The sequence below is a fragment of the Berkeleyomyces rouxiae genome, assembly GCF_048999995.1.
Source record: "Berkeleyomyces rouxiae strain 22BRR77 chromosome Unknown BrBRR77_ptg000003l, whole genome shotgun sequence".
Classification (NCBI taxonomy): Eukaryota; Fungi; Ascomycota; class Sordariomycetes; order Microascales; family Ceratocystidaceae; genus Berkeleyomyces; species Berkeleyomyces rouxiae.
Genome location: NW_027396493.1, coordinates 1,829,191 through 1,845,657, shown reverse-complemented (window position 1 = coordinate 1,845,657; position 16,467 = coordinate 1,829,191). Strand labels below are relative to the sequence as shown.

Sequence of the window (16,467 nt, the reverse complement as noted above, 5' to 3'; positions counted from 1 at the left end):
ATTTCTGCTCCCATATGGCGTCCTAATCTACCAACAACACCTCCGTTCTATTGGGCTTCGTAAATGTACAGAGTACTCTCGTGTTGGTCTGGCAACCAGTACAGCCGCAGTTTGCCGTCCACCATGGCCAGATCCATCGGGTTCATCGTAATGCGCGTGCCTTTGGACGACGCCAGTGTAATAGGCACTTCGACAATAGGAACCAGCGTTTCCACATCTACTAGTGCAATTCCACCCATCACATAGCCGTCAGCCAGACGCGCCACGCCCGAGCAAAGCATGACCGAGTTGTCCGAAGCTGCTGGTCTACCCAGCCACTTGCAATCCTGGTAATCGACAAAGTACGACCAGTTCTCCTTTGTGCGTATTACATGCGGTGGCGGCAGTTGGGGCTTGGAGCTTTTGCTGTCATCTGGGCCAGTGTTCTTGTTGTTGGCCAGCTTGAAAGTCACGGCTTTCCGACCACCCCACGTTAGGCAGGTGATGTCATTAGCTATCGTGTCATGCACAATGCCACCTAGATGGTCAGGGTAGCTGACCAGCACCTCTGGCTGCAGCGTATATGGAGATGCGCGGAACACATACGACGACGAGTCGGGGCGGTACTCGCCAATAGTACCCCACAGGTACGTGCCGTCAAAGTCAATACCACCAACATGGTACTCTGTCGATCCAGGCTTAGATATCGATGCGTCAGCAATGCGTTCTCCGTGCCCATTGAACACTATCAAGTGCGCAAAGCCCGCGCCTACGCTGGTGTAATTTCCATGGGCATCCTTTTCCACTGGCGCAATGTATTCGCCAGCGCTGACAATGTAGCGATCATCGCTTAGCCGCACTAGACCTTCAGGCTCAAAGGCGTCGCCCTCGAAGCTGATGTTGGCAATACTGGACCACTGAGTGCTTCGTGAAAGACCTTCCAGCTTGCGGATCATGGCATCGACGTCGGCCGATGCCGCGTGGCCCTTGGGCAGCGGCACTGGAGCAAAGGACTCGTTGCGGTACACGGTAATGTTTAGGCCCGAGTCGAATGGTGAAGGGATCCCGATCTGCTGCAAAGCATCTGTGGCAAGCCCAGGCTTGCTAATGACGATGAAAAATAGCAAACATAGGATCGAGGCTGGGATAATGTACACGGCCAGAGACCCTCGCCGGGGCGGTGTGAGCGGCTGCCACGACATTTGAGGCAAATGATACTTAGAGGTATAAAAGCTAAAGAAAATGCTTAGATGTTCCACTCGTGAGACCACACTTGGAATACAGATTCACAGCAGCATATGAGGCCCAGTAGACCTGGAGCAATAAAGGAGATTTCGTCTAGTCAACAACAGGATCACCATGATTTCGTGGCTTATCTTAAAGGGGGTCCAAAAGTAGCGTTTTAGGGTTAGTTTAACACTTGAAGTCGTTTAACCCTAGATCTACCACTACGACTGTCTATTAGGCCGTAGCTTGCCTGCCCGCTACACGGCGTCCTCGAACATACACATGAATTACATTTCGATCATCCCCAGTCATGACATACTTCTCAAAGATTGTACGCTGAGAATCGTCCTTTTCTCGGGGCGTCATTGCAGACTGCAGCCCGCTTGTAGTGCTAACCCAAACCGCATCGAACTCCTTGCCCACCTCGAAGCTGCCAACGGTGTCCTGCAAGCCCAAGACTTTGGCACCCCCGAGAGTAGCTAGATACACCGCCTCGTCAATGGTGAGAGGCTTGTCTTTACCTGCTGAAAAAACTTGCTGTGCATTGGAAGCTATCATGGCTTGGCGAATCACCATCAGCATCTGGGATGCCCAGCCGCCGCCACTGTCAGTGCCGAGACCGACTTTGATGCCCCGGTCAAGATATTCACGGACAGGAGCGACCATGAATCCGCCACCCACCGTCATATTAGATATTGGGCAGTGGGCCACGCCGCAGTTCAACTTCTGGATACGGTCTTTTTCATAGTTGGTCATGATGGTACAGTGGGCTAAGATGGAGCGGTTATTCAGGAGACCATAACTTTCGTACAAGTCAGCCTCGCTGCCTTTGAACCGCGGGAACAAGGACGTTGTGAAATCTACTTCCTGTTGGGCCTCGTTGAAATGGGTTTGCATGAATAGATCGGTATCCGCTTTGCAGAGACCCCCGAGCCCAGTCAGGAGTTCTGGTGTACAGCAGATGGCAAAACGCGGAGTTACGACAGGCCTCACCAAGGCCTGCGATGCCGAACTACACCCCTCTAGCCCGCGGATGTGCTCAATGCATTCCTTGGTCTCTTTAAGTGACACCTGGGCACTCTCGTCTCGGATAAAGTCTGGAGCGTTCCTGTCCATGTTGCACTTGCCGACCAAAGCGCGTTGGCCCTTTTCCAGGCAAATCTCGGCCAGCCGCTTGGTAGCTTCCGAATGGCGAGAGCCGTAGTACGAGGCAGTGGTGATGCCCTGGCGCAGAAAATCGGCGACAGTCTGGCGGTAGCTCGCATCGGCGTAGGCCGGGTCGGCAAAGCGGGCCTCGAATGGGAATGTTACCTCATCCAGCCAGTCGAGGATGTGTAGCCCTTGGCCGATGCCGCGCATGGGCCACTGGGGCGCGTGGTTGTGAGTGTCTATGAAGCCAGGCATCAGGAAGTCGCCAGTTGGCAGCACATTCACAGTGCCTGGAAGCGGTTTGGCGCTGGCGGGGATAGAGTCACGGGTAGGGTACAGAGCCGTGATGAGGCCGTCGTGCACAATGAGGGTGGCATCAGGATAGAACTGCAGAGAGGAGGGGGTGTCTGGGTGGGGTGTTACGATGGCGCCTTGAAAGACGTGGGAGGCCATTGGGAGCGTGAGATGGGCTTCTGGATAGTCTAGTCTAGTAACAGCTTGATAACTAGGAAAATGCAATGGCAGAGAGGCGGCCTGTGGGATGTAGTTGAAAGGGCTCGGCTTAATACCGGGGTTAGATAAGAAGGGGGGCCAACGGCCAATCACCGGTTGTGGAATTTGGGCAGGACGGGGTTGAGAAGGGTCCTAAAAGAGGCCTAGAAGAAGCCTAAAAAGACCTTAACAGGCCACTGTAATGTGTAATCAGCAGCCAGGACAGCACTGATGACCCAGTCAAAGCCCTGTAATTGCAGCCCTGTCGCAGTGATGAGCACACTAATGGCAATGCCTGAAGGTTGAAGATTGATATCCATGTTTCTCAGTTCGTCCTGGGACTTGTTTCTCACCAGACCCCCTGCCAGACTGATAGGCTCTTATGACGTTGCTAAGCCTGCCGTGAACCGGTAGACAGACACATCAAACCAAGTGCATTGGTAAACTGGCACCTGCAACTCCCCGCAGACTGGGCCCGTACTTGTCTACCACCGTGCTATCACAGGCCCGTCGTCTCCGCGGTATCAGCCAATCCGACAACAAGCTTTTAAGCTTGAAGCAAGGGCCTTATCTCGGTCGCTGCTGTCAGGACCCAACCGGCCTGCTTGAGCTAGCTAGTCTAAGCTCAAAGGATCCTTTCACTCCTACTGCACTTTGTCCTCGATGTTTATCTTCCCAGACCCCCCACTGCGGCCGAACTATACCAGGGACACTAGGAGCGTGTCTGCATAGAGTTTCTGGAAACGGCCTATCGTAGATAGTAAGTGATATATAGTGTAGAAGTGACCTGGCTGTGGCTGGCTACTTGCATGTATGTATTTACTTAACTACACAAGTACCCCGGAGCGAGATAGAACTTGGCCGTGGTCTTGATATCCATCCACCCCCTCTCTGTTGTGTGTATTTCCGAGAAACAGGCGTCCACGTAAGCTCGACCTAGGATTGCCGGTGTTTCTCTTCTTCTGGTAGTTCGGGGTGTAGGATAGCTAAGGCGGGAGAGCTCCTTGGTTAAACAGGAAACGAGCCCTTTGGCAAAGGTTGTCATAGCGCCAAGGCGGCTTCGAACCGTCATCACACCCACTTACATGCATGCGACTTTAGTGAGGAGGCTTTCTTCGTTGATTCTCGCCAATACAAGCACAATATCAAGAAGATACTATTTCTCCACGTAGCGCTGCTGCTATGTCTGCTTGTAGTTATGAATGATTAATTAGTTGGTTACAGGTACAAAAGTATGTAGCTGCACATAGTTCTCCCACCAATTGCTTGTATCTATCTGCTGGTTTACACCACGGCCGAGGTCAACTTATCCTGGTCCATAGCACTTATTATGTTTATCTTTCTGGCAGTTGGCCATGTGCGAGAAAACATCGGCAGGCCTTCCTACAGGTCGGCGAAGACTGAGAAAGGGTGTGCAAAAGGTAGCAGCTCGAGTTCTACACCCACAGTCCAAGCTATTATGTTAGATAGGCTGCGGCTGTCAGTCAATCTATTACCTCATAGTCATTTCAAATCCAGATTCTTAGGACCATGGCCTTTCTGAATTGGGAAAGGGAACTTTGTTGGTGTTAGTGGTCCATCTTGGAAGATAGGCCGGCCTTCATCTTGAACTTGATGTTAGAGATGTGGTAGCTGTTAGGCCAGAACAACAAGATACGGACACATCAAAACGTTCTCCGTAGTCGACTACATGTATATAAATCTCAAGATGGCTCCATACCTATCTGTCTTCTGGTCTTCTCTTCTCTTCACCAGGCTCGCCTTGTCCTCTCTTGGGTCTTTTTTCACACTTTCCCTCGCCTTCTCCTTCTCGCTCTTTCTACCTCTCACCACCACTTCTCTACTGTCAAGACCAAGTCTACCCTTTCCTCACAATGAAGGCCAGCGCTACCTTTGCCTCATTGGTGCTGGGTGCCTCTGCCGCCGCCACCCCGCGAAGCCCCTCCCCAATCACCCTGGAAACTCGCTCCAGTCTGAACTCTCGCATGGCCAACGTCCACCTCAAGTTCGCTGAGCCCATCTCCGGCCTCGTGACTTACACCTACGGCCCGTGCGCCTCCGAGTTTGGGGATCATGACCACATCATTGCCCGCTCAACCGACCACTCCAATGATCGTCTCGTTTGGGTCATGCCGGCCGGTGTCTCTCCTGGCGGCTGCCTGTCTGCATGGAACGAGGCTGGAGTTCTTTTGGGCCGCTCGGCTGAACAGGCCATAGACCACTCCAACTCGTATCGCGTCAAACGCGATCTAGCTGCCAAGGCTAAGCGTGACGGAATTGCCATGCCTGACGTGCCCAACATCGATATGATGGGACCGTGGTTCGACGGCGTAGCGGCGCTCGACGGCAAGAACATCACCGCTGTCAGCTCCAATGTCAAGAACAAGAAGATTGGTATTCTGGGTGCCGGCATGTCGGGCCTGATGACCTACCTTGTGCTGCAACAGGCCGGTTTCAAAAACATCGAGATTCTCGAGGCTGCCCAGCGTCTGGGCGGCCGTGTCCACACAGAGTATCTTACAGGGGGCCCTTTTGATTACTCCTACCAGGAAATGGGTCCCATGCGTTTTCCTTATCAGGTCGTCTACAACAACGTCACGCACAACGTGACCGACCACCAGCTCGTTTTCCAGTTGGCTTCGGAGCTGAACGCGCTCAACAACCACAACAAGAACTGGTCCGTCGACTTCATCCCGTGGTACCAGAGCAGCAAGAACGGCCTTGTGTACAAGAACGGCTTCAAGCTGCCGTCTGGTCTGCCGCCCACTGTTTCACAGATTGCAGCCAACGCTTCACTTGGTATCTCGACTGTTTACGATGAGGCCACTCTGGAAATTGAGACCAAGGTTGACGACATTACCAGCAACACCACCTTCCTGGCCCAGATTGCCGACAACATGTTCAAGGCGCACTCTCAGTTTGTGGCCAATGGCCTGGGTGGCAAGCCTGGCGACCAATGGTCTGAGTTTGCCTACATGGTCAACTACCTTGGCGCCACGCTCAACAGCACCGACATGTTGGATGGCGGTTCCTCGTCCTTCTGGGACTCGTTCTACGAAGGCATGTACTTCAGCGCCAGCACCTGGAAAACCATTGACGGTGGTCTCTCGCGTCTCCCTGCGGCCTTCCACCCTCTAGCCGATAAGGTGGTGCGCATGAACCGTCGCGTTGAGAGACTGGACAAAAAGAACGGACAGGTCAGTGTCCAGTGGAGAGAACGCGCCACCGACGTCTCCACCAAGACTAGCACATACGACTACGCCGTGGTGGCCGTACCTTTCAGCGTCGTCAAGCGCTGGCGCCTACCCAGCATTGAGACGGGCATGATCAAGGCTATCACCAAGCTCAATTACAACACGGCCTGCAAGGTTGCTCTGGAGTTCAAGACGCGCTTCTGGGAGCACTACGAAAACCCCATCTACGGAGGCTGCTCGACTACTTCTGATATTCCCGGCGTTGGTACTATTTGCTACCCTTCGTACAACATTAACGGAACTGGCCCCGCCACCATCCTTGGCTCGTACATCTCAGGCACCCAATATGGTCTCAGTTGGGCCTCTGCCCCCGAAGTCCAGCACGTCAATGCTATCAAGGAGGCCATCTTTGAGATCCACGGCGATGTGGCGCGCAAGGCGTACACTGGCAAGTACAACCGCCGCTGCTGGGCTAACGATGAGTACGAGGCCGGCTCGTGGGCTTCTCCCACCATCGGACAGCACGAGACGTACATTCCCGAGTACTTCAAAATTCACAACAACGTAAGTTGACTGACAAAACCTCACCGAGACGTTGTATAAAAGACTAACCATGATCTCGGCAGATGATCTTTGTTGGTGAGCACACCTCCTACACCCACGCTTGGATCTCTTCTGCTCTGGAGTCTGGCGTCCGCGGCAGCGTCCAGCTGATGCTAGATCTGGGCCTGGTCGACGAGGCCAAAGCCGCTACTGAGAAGTGGATGGCGCGCTGGATCGAAGTTGTAAGTTTCCTCGTGACAAGTTTCACTCGATATTCCTCGGTCCACTAACAAATACGTTTCTTCAGTAAACTCTCGAGTTTCAATCGACTCGCAATGATGACGAGTGGCGCGGAAGTGTGGACAGAAATGAGAGGGGGGAGGGAGAAGTTGTATATATTGGCGACTAAGCTTATGAATCTTAATGAACAGAATGACGATGAGATTTTTTATTCACTAGGTTTTACTAGCTATATCAAGTGTGAATATGTTATGTGAAGGTCATTTCACGATGCCGAGACAGACCGTCCTAGGGTTGTTAACCCCGAGAAGATGGGAAAACCTGAATCATCGGGGCCTACGAACCCCCCTCAGCTGACGGGCTGAGGCTCCAAATCCGTAGGAAAATCAACCAGCTCGCCTTGGTTCAACAATGAAAGAGAAAAAAAAGAAAAAAAAAAAAGAAGTCATGGAAACTGACAAAAGATTATTTTTTCGACAACGACAGGATTCGAACCTGTGAGGGCGAACCCATATGATTTCTAGTCATACCCTTTAACCACTCAGGCACGTTGCCGGTTGAAATGTGCGGCTGTTGTCAGCCTACAACAAGGCCGTGTGTAACCCTATCCCTAATTTTGGCTGGTCAACAGTAATGCCAACCTTTGAAAGGGTGTCTTCGAAGTTGATCTGCGTTATTGTACCTGTCTTCTTGCTGCTCAGAACAGAGTCTAAACCAATGGTTGTTGAGGGCTTGGAGATGGAGCGCCACGCCACATCCACAGAAATTGTGCGGCGTGCAGAGCAAAAGGCATTAAATAATTGTCCGATGGTCAAACTGACGTCGTTTGATCTTGGTGATGCAGGCAGACGTTGGACATAGTTAGCTGAAGACTGATGTGTCTGTAGGGTTACGAGCTACTATAAATAGAATAGGGTTTACCGCTTTGGCTTTTGTTCCTCTCGCTAAAGCCCCCTTCGAGATTTCTCAAACGAGCCCTTGTACCTCAGCTTGTGGAAATGAGAAGAGAGATTATGGCGGAACATTACGAGGGGAGGCCAAGCTTCGCTTATGGTGGAGGGCAACATGGCGAGAAAAAACAAAAGAAAAAGGGCGATTCGTTCTGAAGAAAGAAACGAAACGCTGTGGAGTCTTCTTGTAGTTAGGAGCACATAGACGACAAAGTCCTGTGTGACTTGGGAGGAACTGTATCAATTCTTGTGTGTGTGTGTGTGTGTTTTTTTTTTTTTTTTTTTTTTTTTTTCTTCACAAGTCTGGTGGTCAGGTACAAGTACCACGCATCGAAGAGGAGAATAGGAGGAGTTTTCCGACAGGGCCGGTGTGGGATGACTTTGAAACGCGGTTCCTGTCTCACTCACACCACCTCCAGTCCATATTTTCTCTTGTGGCTCTTGGCTTGTGTCCCCTCTGTTCAAGATGGCCGGCCTGTGTTACTTCCGCGGTGGCTCCTAGCTGTCTGCTTGGTGGCATGGGTATTGTCTGTTGTTGTTTATCTAGTGCTCCTGCGGAGTATGTATGTACATCCAAGCAAGTACGAGAACTTATCAGGCTAGAACAAAAAGGCTTGGCTTATTTTCCGTAGTCAGCTCGCTCCTATGCCTTCTAGAACCACCAAGAGCGCTGCTCCCTGTGATGTTTACAATGTGGGCACAGGACTGAAAAAAATACAACTGCAACCACTTGGCAGGTTTGGTGTTCAGTTGAGAGGGGGAGAACTAGAGATGAGGAGAGCCGACAAGAGGGGCTTACTTTCGGGAGTTTTATGCATTGGCCTCGGCCATGTAAGTGATCCGGCATCCCTTTACAACCACACGACATTTTCGTCCAAGCTTCTCACACACTACACTACATCACCTGGCCTAGGAAATCTTAAGCTTGTTCTTGGCCAGGCACAGGATTCAGTCCAGCTTGTAAGTTGGAGCGTCGGAGAAGCGGGATCCTGACTGTCCAAGACTATTTATGTTCTATTGCTTATAGCCTAACAACTGTGACATGGGTATGAGACACTATCAATCTTGTCCAGGGTCCAGAAAGCTCCGACTTTGTTTCTGGTAGCATGTGGTCCTCTGATCCCTGTTTATGCTGGTTTTCTTCTTGTTAGAATACACTACGAGAGATGGCTGTGATGTAACTAGACAAGAGATAGTGGGTGCTAGGCCGCCCAGTCTTCGGGAGAAGGGGAAATTATAGGCGACGCGAGGGGCGCGTGCATGGGACGAAGAGAGAGAATGAGAAGGAATGACAAGGGCAAGGGGAGCAGGAGCGAGAGGAGAGTGTGTAAGTGGTGGATCGAGGTCAAGTCTTGCCTGTCAATCAGCGAGTGACATCAGTTGGCTTTGTGCTAGTTGTCTGGCTTCCCGCTTATAAACAGAGAACCTCCCAGCTCTCGTATTCCCCATGTCACTTGGAAATCTTTGACTCCTCGTTCTCATCTTCAGGAAGCATTCCACTCTCTTTCATTTTGCATTTTCTGTTCGTGCCAGCACTGCGTGCTCACTAGTATCTCAGCTTTTGTCCTGGTTTGACGGAGCCTCTCAGTTCGTCGTTCTTTCGCTTATACCTTTATTCATTCTTTTTTCCGAACTTCAGTTCATTTCTACCTCCCGGTCTTTGATCTGCATCTTGACGATAGAGATCTGCATTCTTTGGCATATATACACACACATATATATATATATATATATATATCTTTCAGAAGCCACATCGGATTCCGCCCCCAACAACACTTTCACAGTCTTTATCATCTCATCATGAAGGCCAACAGTAGTCTCAAGGCGCTTGCTGCCACCACGGCGCTGTTTGCATCCACTGCTTCCGCTGCTTTCGGCTTCACCAAGTCTGGAAGCAACTACGTTGTTGACGCCGGTTCCAAGGACTCCTTTGCCATCACCGTCTCCGGCTCCAACTGCGATGTCACCTCCATCAAGTACCGCGGCACTGAGCTTCAGGCCTCGTCCCGTGGCACTCACATCGGCTCTGGTCTAGGCTCAGCCTCGGTCACCGCCGAGTCCATCAAGGGCTGTGAGTACCGTGCTCCATTCCAGTCTGCTGCAATAATGTCCCTTCTTGCTAACAACTTATCCGCCCCGTGATCAGCCAAGGCCAGCTATGTCAAGGTAACTTGCACCACTGACACACTGATCCAGTACATCATCGTCAAGCAGGGCGAGGCCAACATGTACATGGGAACCCACATCACTGCTGTCCCCTCCATCGGTGAGATGCGATACATTGCCCGTCTCAGAGCCCAGCAGCTCCCCAACGAGTACCCCTTCGGCGAGGTCTCCAACACCGCCGGAGCTAGCGAGACTATTGAGGGCTCCGATGTCTTCCTGGTTGGCGGCCAGACCCGTTCCAAGTTCTACTCCAGCGAGCGCTACATGGACACCGACTCTTACTGCGCCTACAGCGATGGCTCCAACGGCATGCACGCTTGCTTCGTGCCTCTGCAGATGGAGACCTGCCTGGGAGGTCCCTTCTTCCGTGACATCAACTCCAACAAGGCCGACTCCAACACCATCAACCTGTCGTTCTACATGAACTCGGGCCACGTGGCTACCGAGAAGGCTCGTCTGGGTTTCAATGGTCCCTATGTCCTGTCCTTCACCAACAGCAACATCCCCAAGAAGAGCGACTTTGACGCCTCCTTCTTCAGCGAGATGAAGCTGAAGGGCTACGTCCCCGACTCTGGTCGTGGCCAGGTTTCTGGCAAGGCCACTGGTGTTTCTTCACCTTTCAAGCCCGTTGTGCACTGGTACAACGATGCCGCTCAGTACTGGGCCACTCCCGGCTCTGACGGCACCTTTGTGTCTCCCCGCATGAAGCCTGGCACGTACACCATGGTTCTGTACCAGACCGAGTACAAGGTTGCCACCACCACCGTGACTGTCACCGCTGGCAAGACCGCTAGCAAGAGCATAGCCAGTGGCTACAAGGCCCCCACCACCTCGCTTTTCAAGATTGGTGAGTTCGACGGCCAGCCTCTCGAGCTTCTCAATGGCGACAAGATCCTCCGCATGCACCCGTCCGACAAGCGCATGAGCGCCTGGGCTGCTCCCGAGTTCAAGGTTGGCACCAGCAAGGCTTCCGACTTCCCCATGGCCATCTTCAAGACCGTCAACGAGCCCTCCATCTCCTTCAACCTCAAGAGCGACCCTGGTGCCTCTACTCTGCGCATTGCCACTACCATCAGCGCCAACGGTGGTCGTCCCCAGGTCACTGTCAACGGGTGGAAGGCTGCTGCTCCTGCCGCCCCTGTCAAGATTGACTCGCGTAGTGTCACCCGTGGTGCCTACCGTGGCTACGGAGAAGTGTACAACATTGCTATCCCGGCTGGTAAGCTGGTCGCTGGCAGCAACAAGATTAGTATCTCGTCGCTCTCTGGAAGCACTGCCTCGGCTCCCTACCTGAACCCTAGCTTCATTGTTGATGCTATCGAGCTCTTCGCTGGCCAGGCTACTACTGCCAAGCGTTCGGACACCAACGAGCGCAACGTCCCCAGCCACCGTGCCATGCGTCATTAGACGGTCGTTGTTGATAGACCGCCTTCCGACAAACTCAGATGTTGTGTAGATTGTCAATTCCAGCTTTGCTGCGGAAAGAGTCCTCTCAGCCTTTTGCTTTTCTTTTTCCTTCTTTTTGTATATATCTTGGACCGCATTCTCTTTTCCCTTCTTGGTACATTTGCTTTACTTATGTAGCTACTTTTCTTTTCTTTTGGTAACTAGTGCCAGAGTCACAATAACTACGCGTTTCAGTGTCGAACTTGAAGGTTGTATTGTCAATCGAAGCTGCGTGTCAGTGTCACAATGTGCTTGCGTGTGTAACGATAGACTTTTGATTTTGTATGTACAACTAGTTAGTGACGTGTAGTTGGTTTAGTTGTTGGCGCCCAAAAAGGTTCCGCTACTCGACTTGGCGTTTGAGAGAACTACGAAGCGTTTTCAGAGTTTTGGTGTACTCGTCTTCCTCGCCGTCCCAGTTAAGCATCAGTGCATCAAAGAGATCCTCGGCGTCTTCAGCTACAGCTTCAACATCCTCTTCGAGCTCTTCCCTGTCCATCTCGAAGAATGTATTAGCCTGGCCTATTATGTTCAGGTTCATATCGTCAAGTAGTTCTATCACGTCGTCAACGCGTCGTGCTACTTCGGGCTTGAGTGGGAAGTCTGGCAACGTGGCGAGGCGAAAAGTGGCTATACCGTCGTAGAGAGTGCTAATGAGTTTCGAATTGCTGATGCATAGATCGATAACCTTGCACATGCCCTCACGGTCATCCTTGGGCATTTTAGGACCTTGGTTTGTCAGAGCGTCTACCAAGTCTTGAAGATCTTCGTCGGAGTCGTCAGAGTCGAAGCCGCAATCGTAGCTTTCTTCCGAATCATCGCCCTCGACGGAGGTCTCCTTCCACTCAGCAAGTTCTTCGATCATATCATCGATAGTAGCCTTGGCTTCGGTGGTGTGTTTTTCCGCGAACATGTGTCTCGGTCCCAGAGTCAAGTCGTGTTCAAACTCTGAAATATGATGCGCCAGAAGTGATACGCAAAGGGCCATGTTTTTTTCAAGATCTGTAGCCATAGGCTTGTCTGGAGATGTGGGAATAACAGTCAAGATTCTGGACACTACGGCCAGCATTGGCCAAATGTTATCTGCGATTCGGCTGATGAAGGCAACCGTGTAGACCTTGGGATCCCATGCCAGCACGCCCGGAATCAGATAGGTTGAGCATGAGGTTTCAATTTCCTTGACCACAGTCATGATCGCACTTGGCGTGATGGGATGTGTCTTGGAAAAGAAGTGTGCCTGTACACAGCGGGCTTGGACGACCTTCAGAGTGTCTACCAGAGCAGTCGTGGCCACTGGCGTCGAAGGGCCGTTTTTGACTTCAGGCAGATCATTGTATTCTTCAAGAGTTGCACACTTCATGTCGGTAATGCGATCAGAGATTGCCTGAACTTGTTTAATTGCGTGTTGGACGCATTTTACTAGGCCTTGGGGTTGTACCTTTTTGCCAGACTTTTTTTTGGGTGCCATGGTGGCGGGGTTGTTAGAGGCGCTTTGCAGATGATGGAGATTTTGCAGCAGAACTGACGGGGGCAACGAGGAATAGAACGACTCCGGGAGAGTCAAGAAGAATGCAGTGGATAGAGAGGGATCTTGGACGTTGAAGAAAAAAAGATGTGTTGTGACAAAGAATAGTTAGACAAAGCAAGTCTCGATGAATAGGTCCAATCGAGGGGCTGCCACAATCTTCAAAGGGGGATTGGATTACCCGTGGATTCACCGAAGACAACACAGCCACAGTGTGCACTGTCTTCCCCACGGAGAGCTTAAATCACATATCGTCTACTTGTTAAGTTGCATCTGGGGAGAGCTCTCAGCTTGTGCACAGGCAAATCTAGATGAAAGGTTGAGCTCGAGAGTCTCTGCAGCGCCAAGTCGAGTCTTCTAGCAAGCGTATCTTTGTTTTTGCATGCGCATTTGAGCAAGCCGTTCTCTCCGTTTCTTCTTTTGCCGTTGATTGTATTGGTGCACCATCACGCACGGCCAGCTGTGAACTACATTGCACTATCGACCAGTCCGTCCTTTCTTCTCCATCATGAAGACCTTGGCTGTTTTCGCCAGCACGGCCGGTCTGATCTCTGCGGCTTCGGCCTCCAAAGGTCTACCTCGTGGTGTTGGTCCGGAATGTAAGCCTACTTCACCACCAATGCTGCTACTCAAACTCCTATACCAAGAACCGCCGCGCCGTCATTGGATTACCATCATTGTCTAACAATTTAACTCGTATAGATGCCCAGCACTATAGCTCCAAGGACAGCTTTGCCTGCATCAACTACCCTGATATCAAGATAAACCCAACCCAAGTCAACGACAACTCCTGCGACTGCCCCGATGGCTCCGACGAGCCTGGAACTGCCGCCTGCGCCAAGCTCGATGTGCTTTCGCCCCCCCAGCCGCTGCCCGATGCCGCTTCAGGAACCACGCAGACCACCAATGCTCTACCCGGGTTTTGGTGTGCCAACTCTGGGCACATTGGCTCATATGTCCCCTTCATGTTCGTCAATGATGGTGTCTGTGACTACGATCTATGCTGCGACGGCAGTGAAGAGTGGTCTGGAGCAGGTGGTGTCAAGTGTCCCAACAAATGTGCTGAAATTGGCAAAGAGTTCCGAGCAAAGGTTGCTGAGAAGCAGGCTGCTCTCGACCGTGCATTGAAGCAGAAACAGGAGATTCTGAACGACGCCCAGAAGCTGCGCCTGGAGATCACCCAACGTATTGCTGCCCTCCAGCAGGAACTCAAGAGCGAGGAGCAGAAGCGCGACGAGCTGGAGCAGAAGCGCAACGATGTTGAAAGAGCAGAGCGTGGCAAGATTGTCCGCGGCCCTGTCAAGGCCGGAAAGCTGGGCATTCTTGTCAACCTCGCCAAGGAACGCGTCACCGGTCTGAAGAAGGCCTTGAACGAAGCACTGGACCAGCGAGACGATGCGACCGACAAGGTCATTAAGCTGGAACATATCTTGCGCAAGTTTAAGGAGGAGTACAACCCCAACTTCAACGACGAGGGTGTCAAGGCTGCTGTCAAGGCATGGGAAGACTACGCAGCTGCGCAGGCGCAGAGCTCACATGAGTACATGGCGGATTCTGACATGAATGATTTGCTCCGTGACGACAATGAACACACGGGCATTAACTGGGCCGAGTTTGAGGGCCAAGAGGAGTCGGATGCCGACATTAGTAAGTTCACTCACTTGGTGCCAATGCATTACTATCACTATCGATTACAGTCTTCCACAACTAACACCACACACACAGTCTTTAACTTTGAAGCGTACCTACCCGGCTCCCTGCGCTCTGCCATTCGGGACAAGATTCTTGCTGTTCGCGTGTGGATGATCGACAACGGACTTCTCGCCGAGCCCCAGAATTCCGGAGAAAGCTCTGCTGTGCGCATTGCCCGTGAAGCATTCGAGGCTTCTGAGCGCAATGTTGCTGCCAAGTCGCGCGATTTGCAACAGGCCAAAGACGACCTTAGCAGCGACTATGGTCCTGACGGCATTTTCCGCGCGCTCAAGGACAAGTGCATTTCAATTTACAGCGGCGAGTACGAGTATGAGGTGTGCTGGATGGGCCGCACCTACCAGAAGAGCAAGAAGGGCCATGGCCAGAGCCACATGGGCACTTTTGACAAGTTCAGCTGGGAGGAGTCGGATGAGGAAGAGAAGGCCGACGGAAAGGGACTGGGTACTGGCAAGCGACTGGTTCTCAAGTACGAGGACGGCCAGGGTTGCTGGAACGGTCCCAAGCGTCGCACCGACGTTTGGCTGGCTTGCCATGAGACTGAAGAGATTTGGAAGGTCATGGAGGCCGAGAAGTGTGTATACAAGATTGAGGTTGGCACCCCCGTAGTGTGCGCTGGACCTGAGGCTCGTGAGCCCCAAGGCAAGGACGAGCTGTAAAGCTTCCCCTTTGAGTATTTGCACTTCTTTGTCTCTAATGATACATGTGCTTCATATATAGCCCGAGAAGGCAGTTTTTCTCTGTATTCATAAACACCCAACCTAAAAGTTCCATAGATACAGCAAAATGAGGCTAAATGTAAATCATGATGACTGTGAGAGCCAGAGACTCACCTCCTGGATGCTGCCAGCCGGCGACGTTTCTGTTCATCTTGCTCAGCCAACACTTTGCTTGTGATAGCAGCAGCCATGGGGTTATTAATGCCGCTTATTCTTTTGTCTGTCCTACTGCGAGGCTCTTCTGTTGCCTTTCTCTTTTCGCCACGGGCTTCTGAAGCGACAGTGCCAGTCTTTGCTATCTTGTCCTTTTTGGATTTTTTCTTGGCCTGGGACTTGTCTTTCTTGAGACTATGTGTGAGGCTTAAGGCTTGTAAATCTTCCATTCGCTTGTCAAGTTTGAGGATTTCTGATTCAGTGGTAGGCAGGATTGGAATCACGTCGCGACGCTGAAAGGCCTCGCTGCACTCGGGACAAGCTTCTTCTTGGATTTCTCTGATCGCAGCTTCGGCAAAGGCGTGGCCACATGGTACTAGATATACCGACTTGGTTTTTGAGCCAAGCCCTTTCATAGACACAGGGCATGACCAGACGCCATTTCTACTGGAGCCGCCACGCTTGAACTGAAGGCGCACGACATCCCGAATAGACTTGATTCCCGTGGCTTCAAAGGTGGACCGGGTCTTGTTCTCGATATTGGTTTCGTCGGGGGTCGCGGGGGGCATGAGGCCCTGGAGAACGGACTCGTAGTTGTATAGACGCCCGTGACAGTCGGACACGGTGTTTTCCATGTCGAGCTTTTCATCTGTGATCTGGCAGTGCGTCCAGGCATGACTGAGAGACTCTAGTGCAGTGGCCTTCAGCTCGCTGACTGTCGGGTTTCGGGCGGCTTCTTTCACGAGCTCGTGGCGCTTGGGGATGGAGCCTCCGTCGTTACCCATGGCGTACAAACTAGAAGAAAATAAAATAGAGGGGGGGTTGTGTGGTTTTGAGAACAGCCTGGAGTTGGTAACGTGCAGATTATTATCGCCTTGAATGTCTTTGAGAGATGAAGGTTGGGGAAGCAACGTCGACTAGGGTTGAGATGCCAAACTCCACCAGTTGATAAGATAGTGCTGCAGCCTTGCACA

The 16,467-nt window shown here is 51.9% G+C and overlaps 7 protein-coding genes across 7 annotated transcripts; 3 read left to right on the top strand and 4 right to left on the bottom strand.

Annotated features, from left to right (window-relative positions):
• Positions 1 to 47: 47 nt before the first annotated feature.
• Positions 48 to 1,181, bottom strand: BROUX77_003694 (uncharacterized protein; the record flags this gene model as incomplete). Its single annotated transcript, XM_073748373.1, has 1 exon — positions 48 to 1,181. One exon carries the CDS (start codon positions 1,179 to 1,181, stop codon positions 48 to 50), a length of 1,134 nt encoding a protein of 377 aa, XP_073606119.1.
• A 259-nt stretch (positions 1,182 to 1,440) lies between these two features.
• On the bottom strand, positions 1,441 to 2,808 carry BROUX77_003693 (uncharacterized protein; the record flags this gene model as incomplete). The annotated part of the gene is made up of 1 exon (XM_073748372.1): positions 1,441 to 2,808. One exon carries the CDS (start codon positions 2,806 to 2,808, stop codon positions 1,441 to 1,443), a length of 1,368 nt encoding a protein of 455 aa, XP_073606118.1.
• A 1,913-nt stretch (positions 2,809 to 4,721) lies between these two features.
• On the top strand, positions 4,722 to 6,874 carry BROUX77_003692 (uncharacterized protein; the record flags this gene model as incomplete). The annotated part of the gene is made up of 2 exons (XM_073748371.1): positions 4,722 to 6,605; positions 6,668 to 6,874. The coding sequence occupies 2 exons, from the start codon at positions 4,722 to 4,724 to the stop codon at positions 6,872 to 6,874; spliced, it is 2,091 nt and encodes a 696-aa protein (XP_073606117.1).
• A 2,700-nt stretch (positions 6,875 to 9,574) lies between these two features.
• BROUX77_003691 (uncharacterized protein) lies at positions 9,575 to 11,347 on the top strand (the record flags this gene model as incomplete). Its single annotated transcript, XM_073748370.1, has 2 exons — positions 9,575 to 9,845; positions 9,921 to 11,347. 2 exons carry the CDS (start codon positions 9,575 to 9,577, stop codon positions 11,345 to 11,347), a joined length of 1,698 nt encoding a protein of 565 aa, XP_073606116.1.
• A 382-nt stretch (positions 11,348 to 11,729) lies between these two features.
• Positions 11,730 to 12,854, bottom strand: BROUX77_003690 (uncharacterized protein; the record flags this gene model as incomplete). The annotated part of the gene is made up of 1 exon (XM_073748369.1): positions 11,730 to 12,854. The coding sequence occupies one exon, from the start codon at positions 12,852 to 12,854 to the stop codon at positions 11,730 to 11,732; it is 1,125 nt and encodes a 374-aa protein (XP_073606115.1).
• Positions 12,855 to 13,419: 565 nt separating this feature from the next.
• BROUX77_003689 (uncharacterized protein) lies at positions 13,420 to 15,280 on the top strand (the record flags this gene model as incomplete). The annotated part of the gene is made up of 3 exons (XM_073748368.1): positions 13,420 to 13,510; positions 13,614 to 14,558; positions 14,637 to 15,280. The coding sequence occupies 3 exons, from the start codon at positions 13,420 to 13,422 to the stop codon at positions 15,278 to 15,280; spliced, it is 1,680 nt and encodes a 559-aa protein (XP_073606114.1).
• Positions 15,281 to 15,450: 170 nt separating this feature from the next.
• Positions 15,451 to 16,278, bottom strand: BROUX77_003688 (uncharacterized protein; the record flags this gene model as incomplete). Its single annotated transcript, XM_073748367.1, has 1 exon — positions 15,451 to 16,278. One exon carries the CDS (start codon positions 16,276 to 16,278, stop codon positions 15,451 to 15,453), a length of 828 nt encoding a protein of 275 aa, XP_073606113.1.
• Between the last annotated feature and the right edge of the window lie 189 nt (positions 16,279 to 16,467).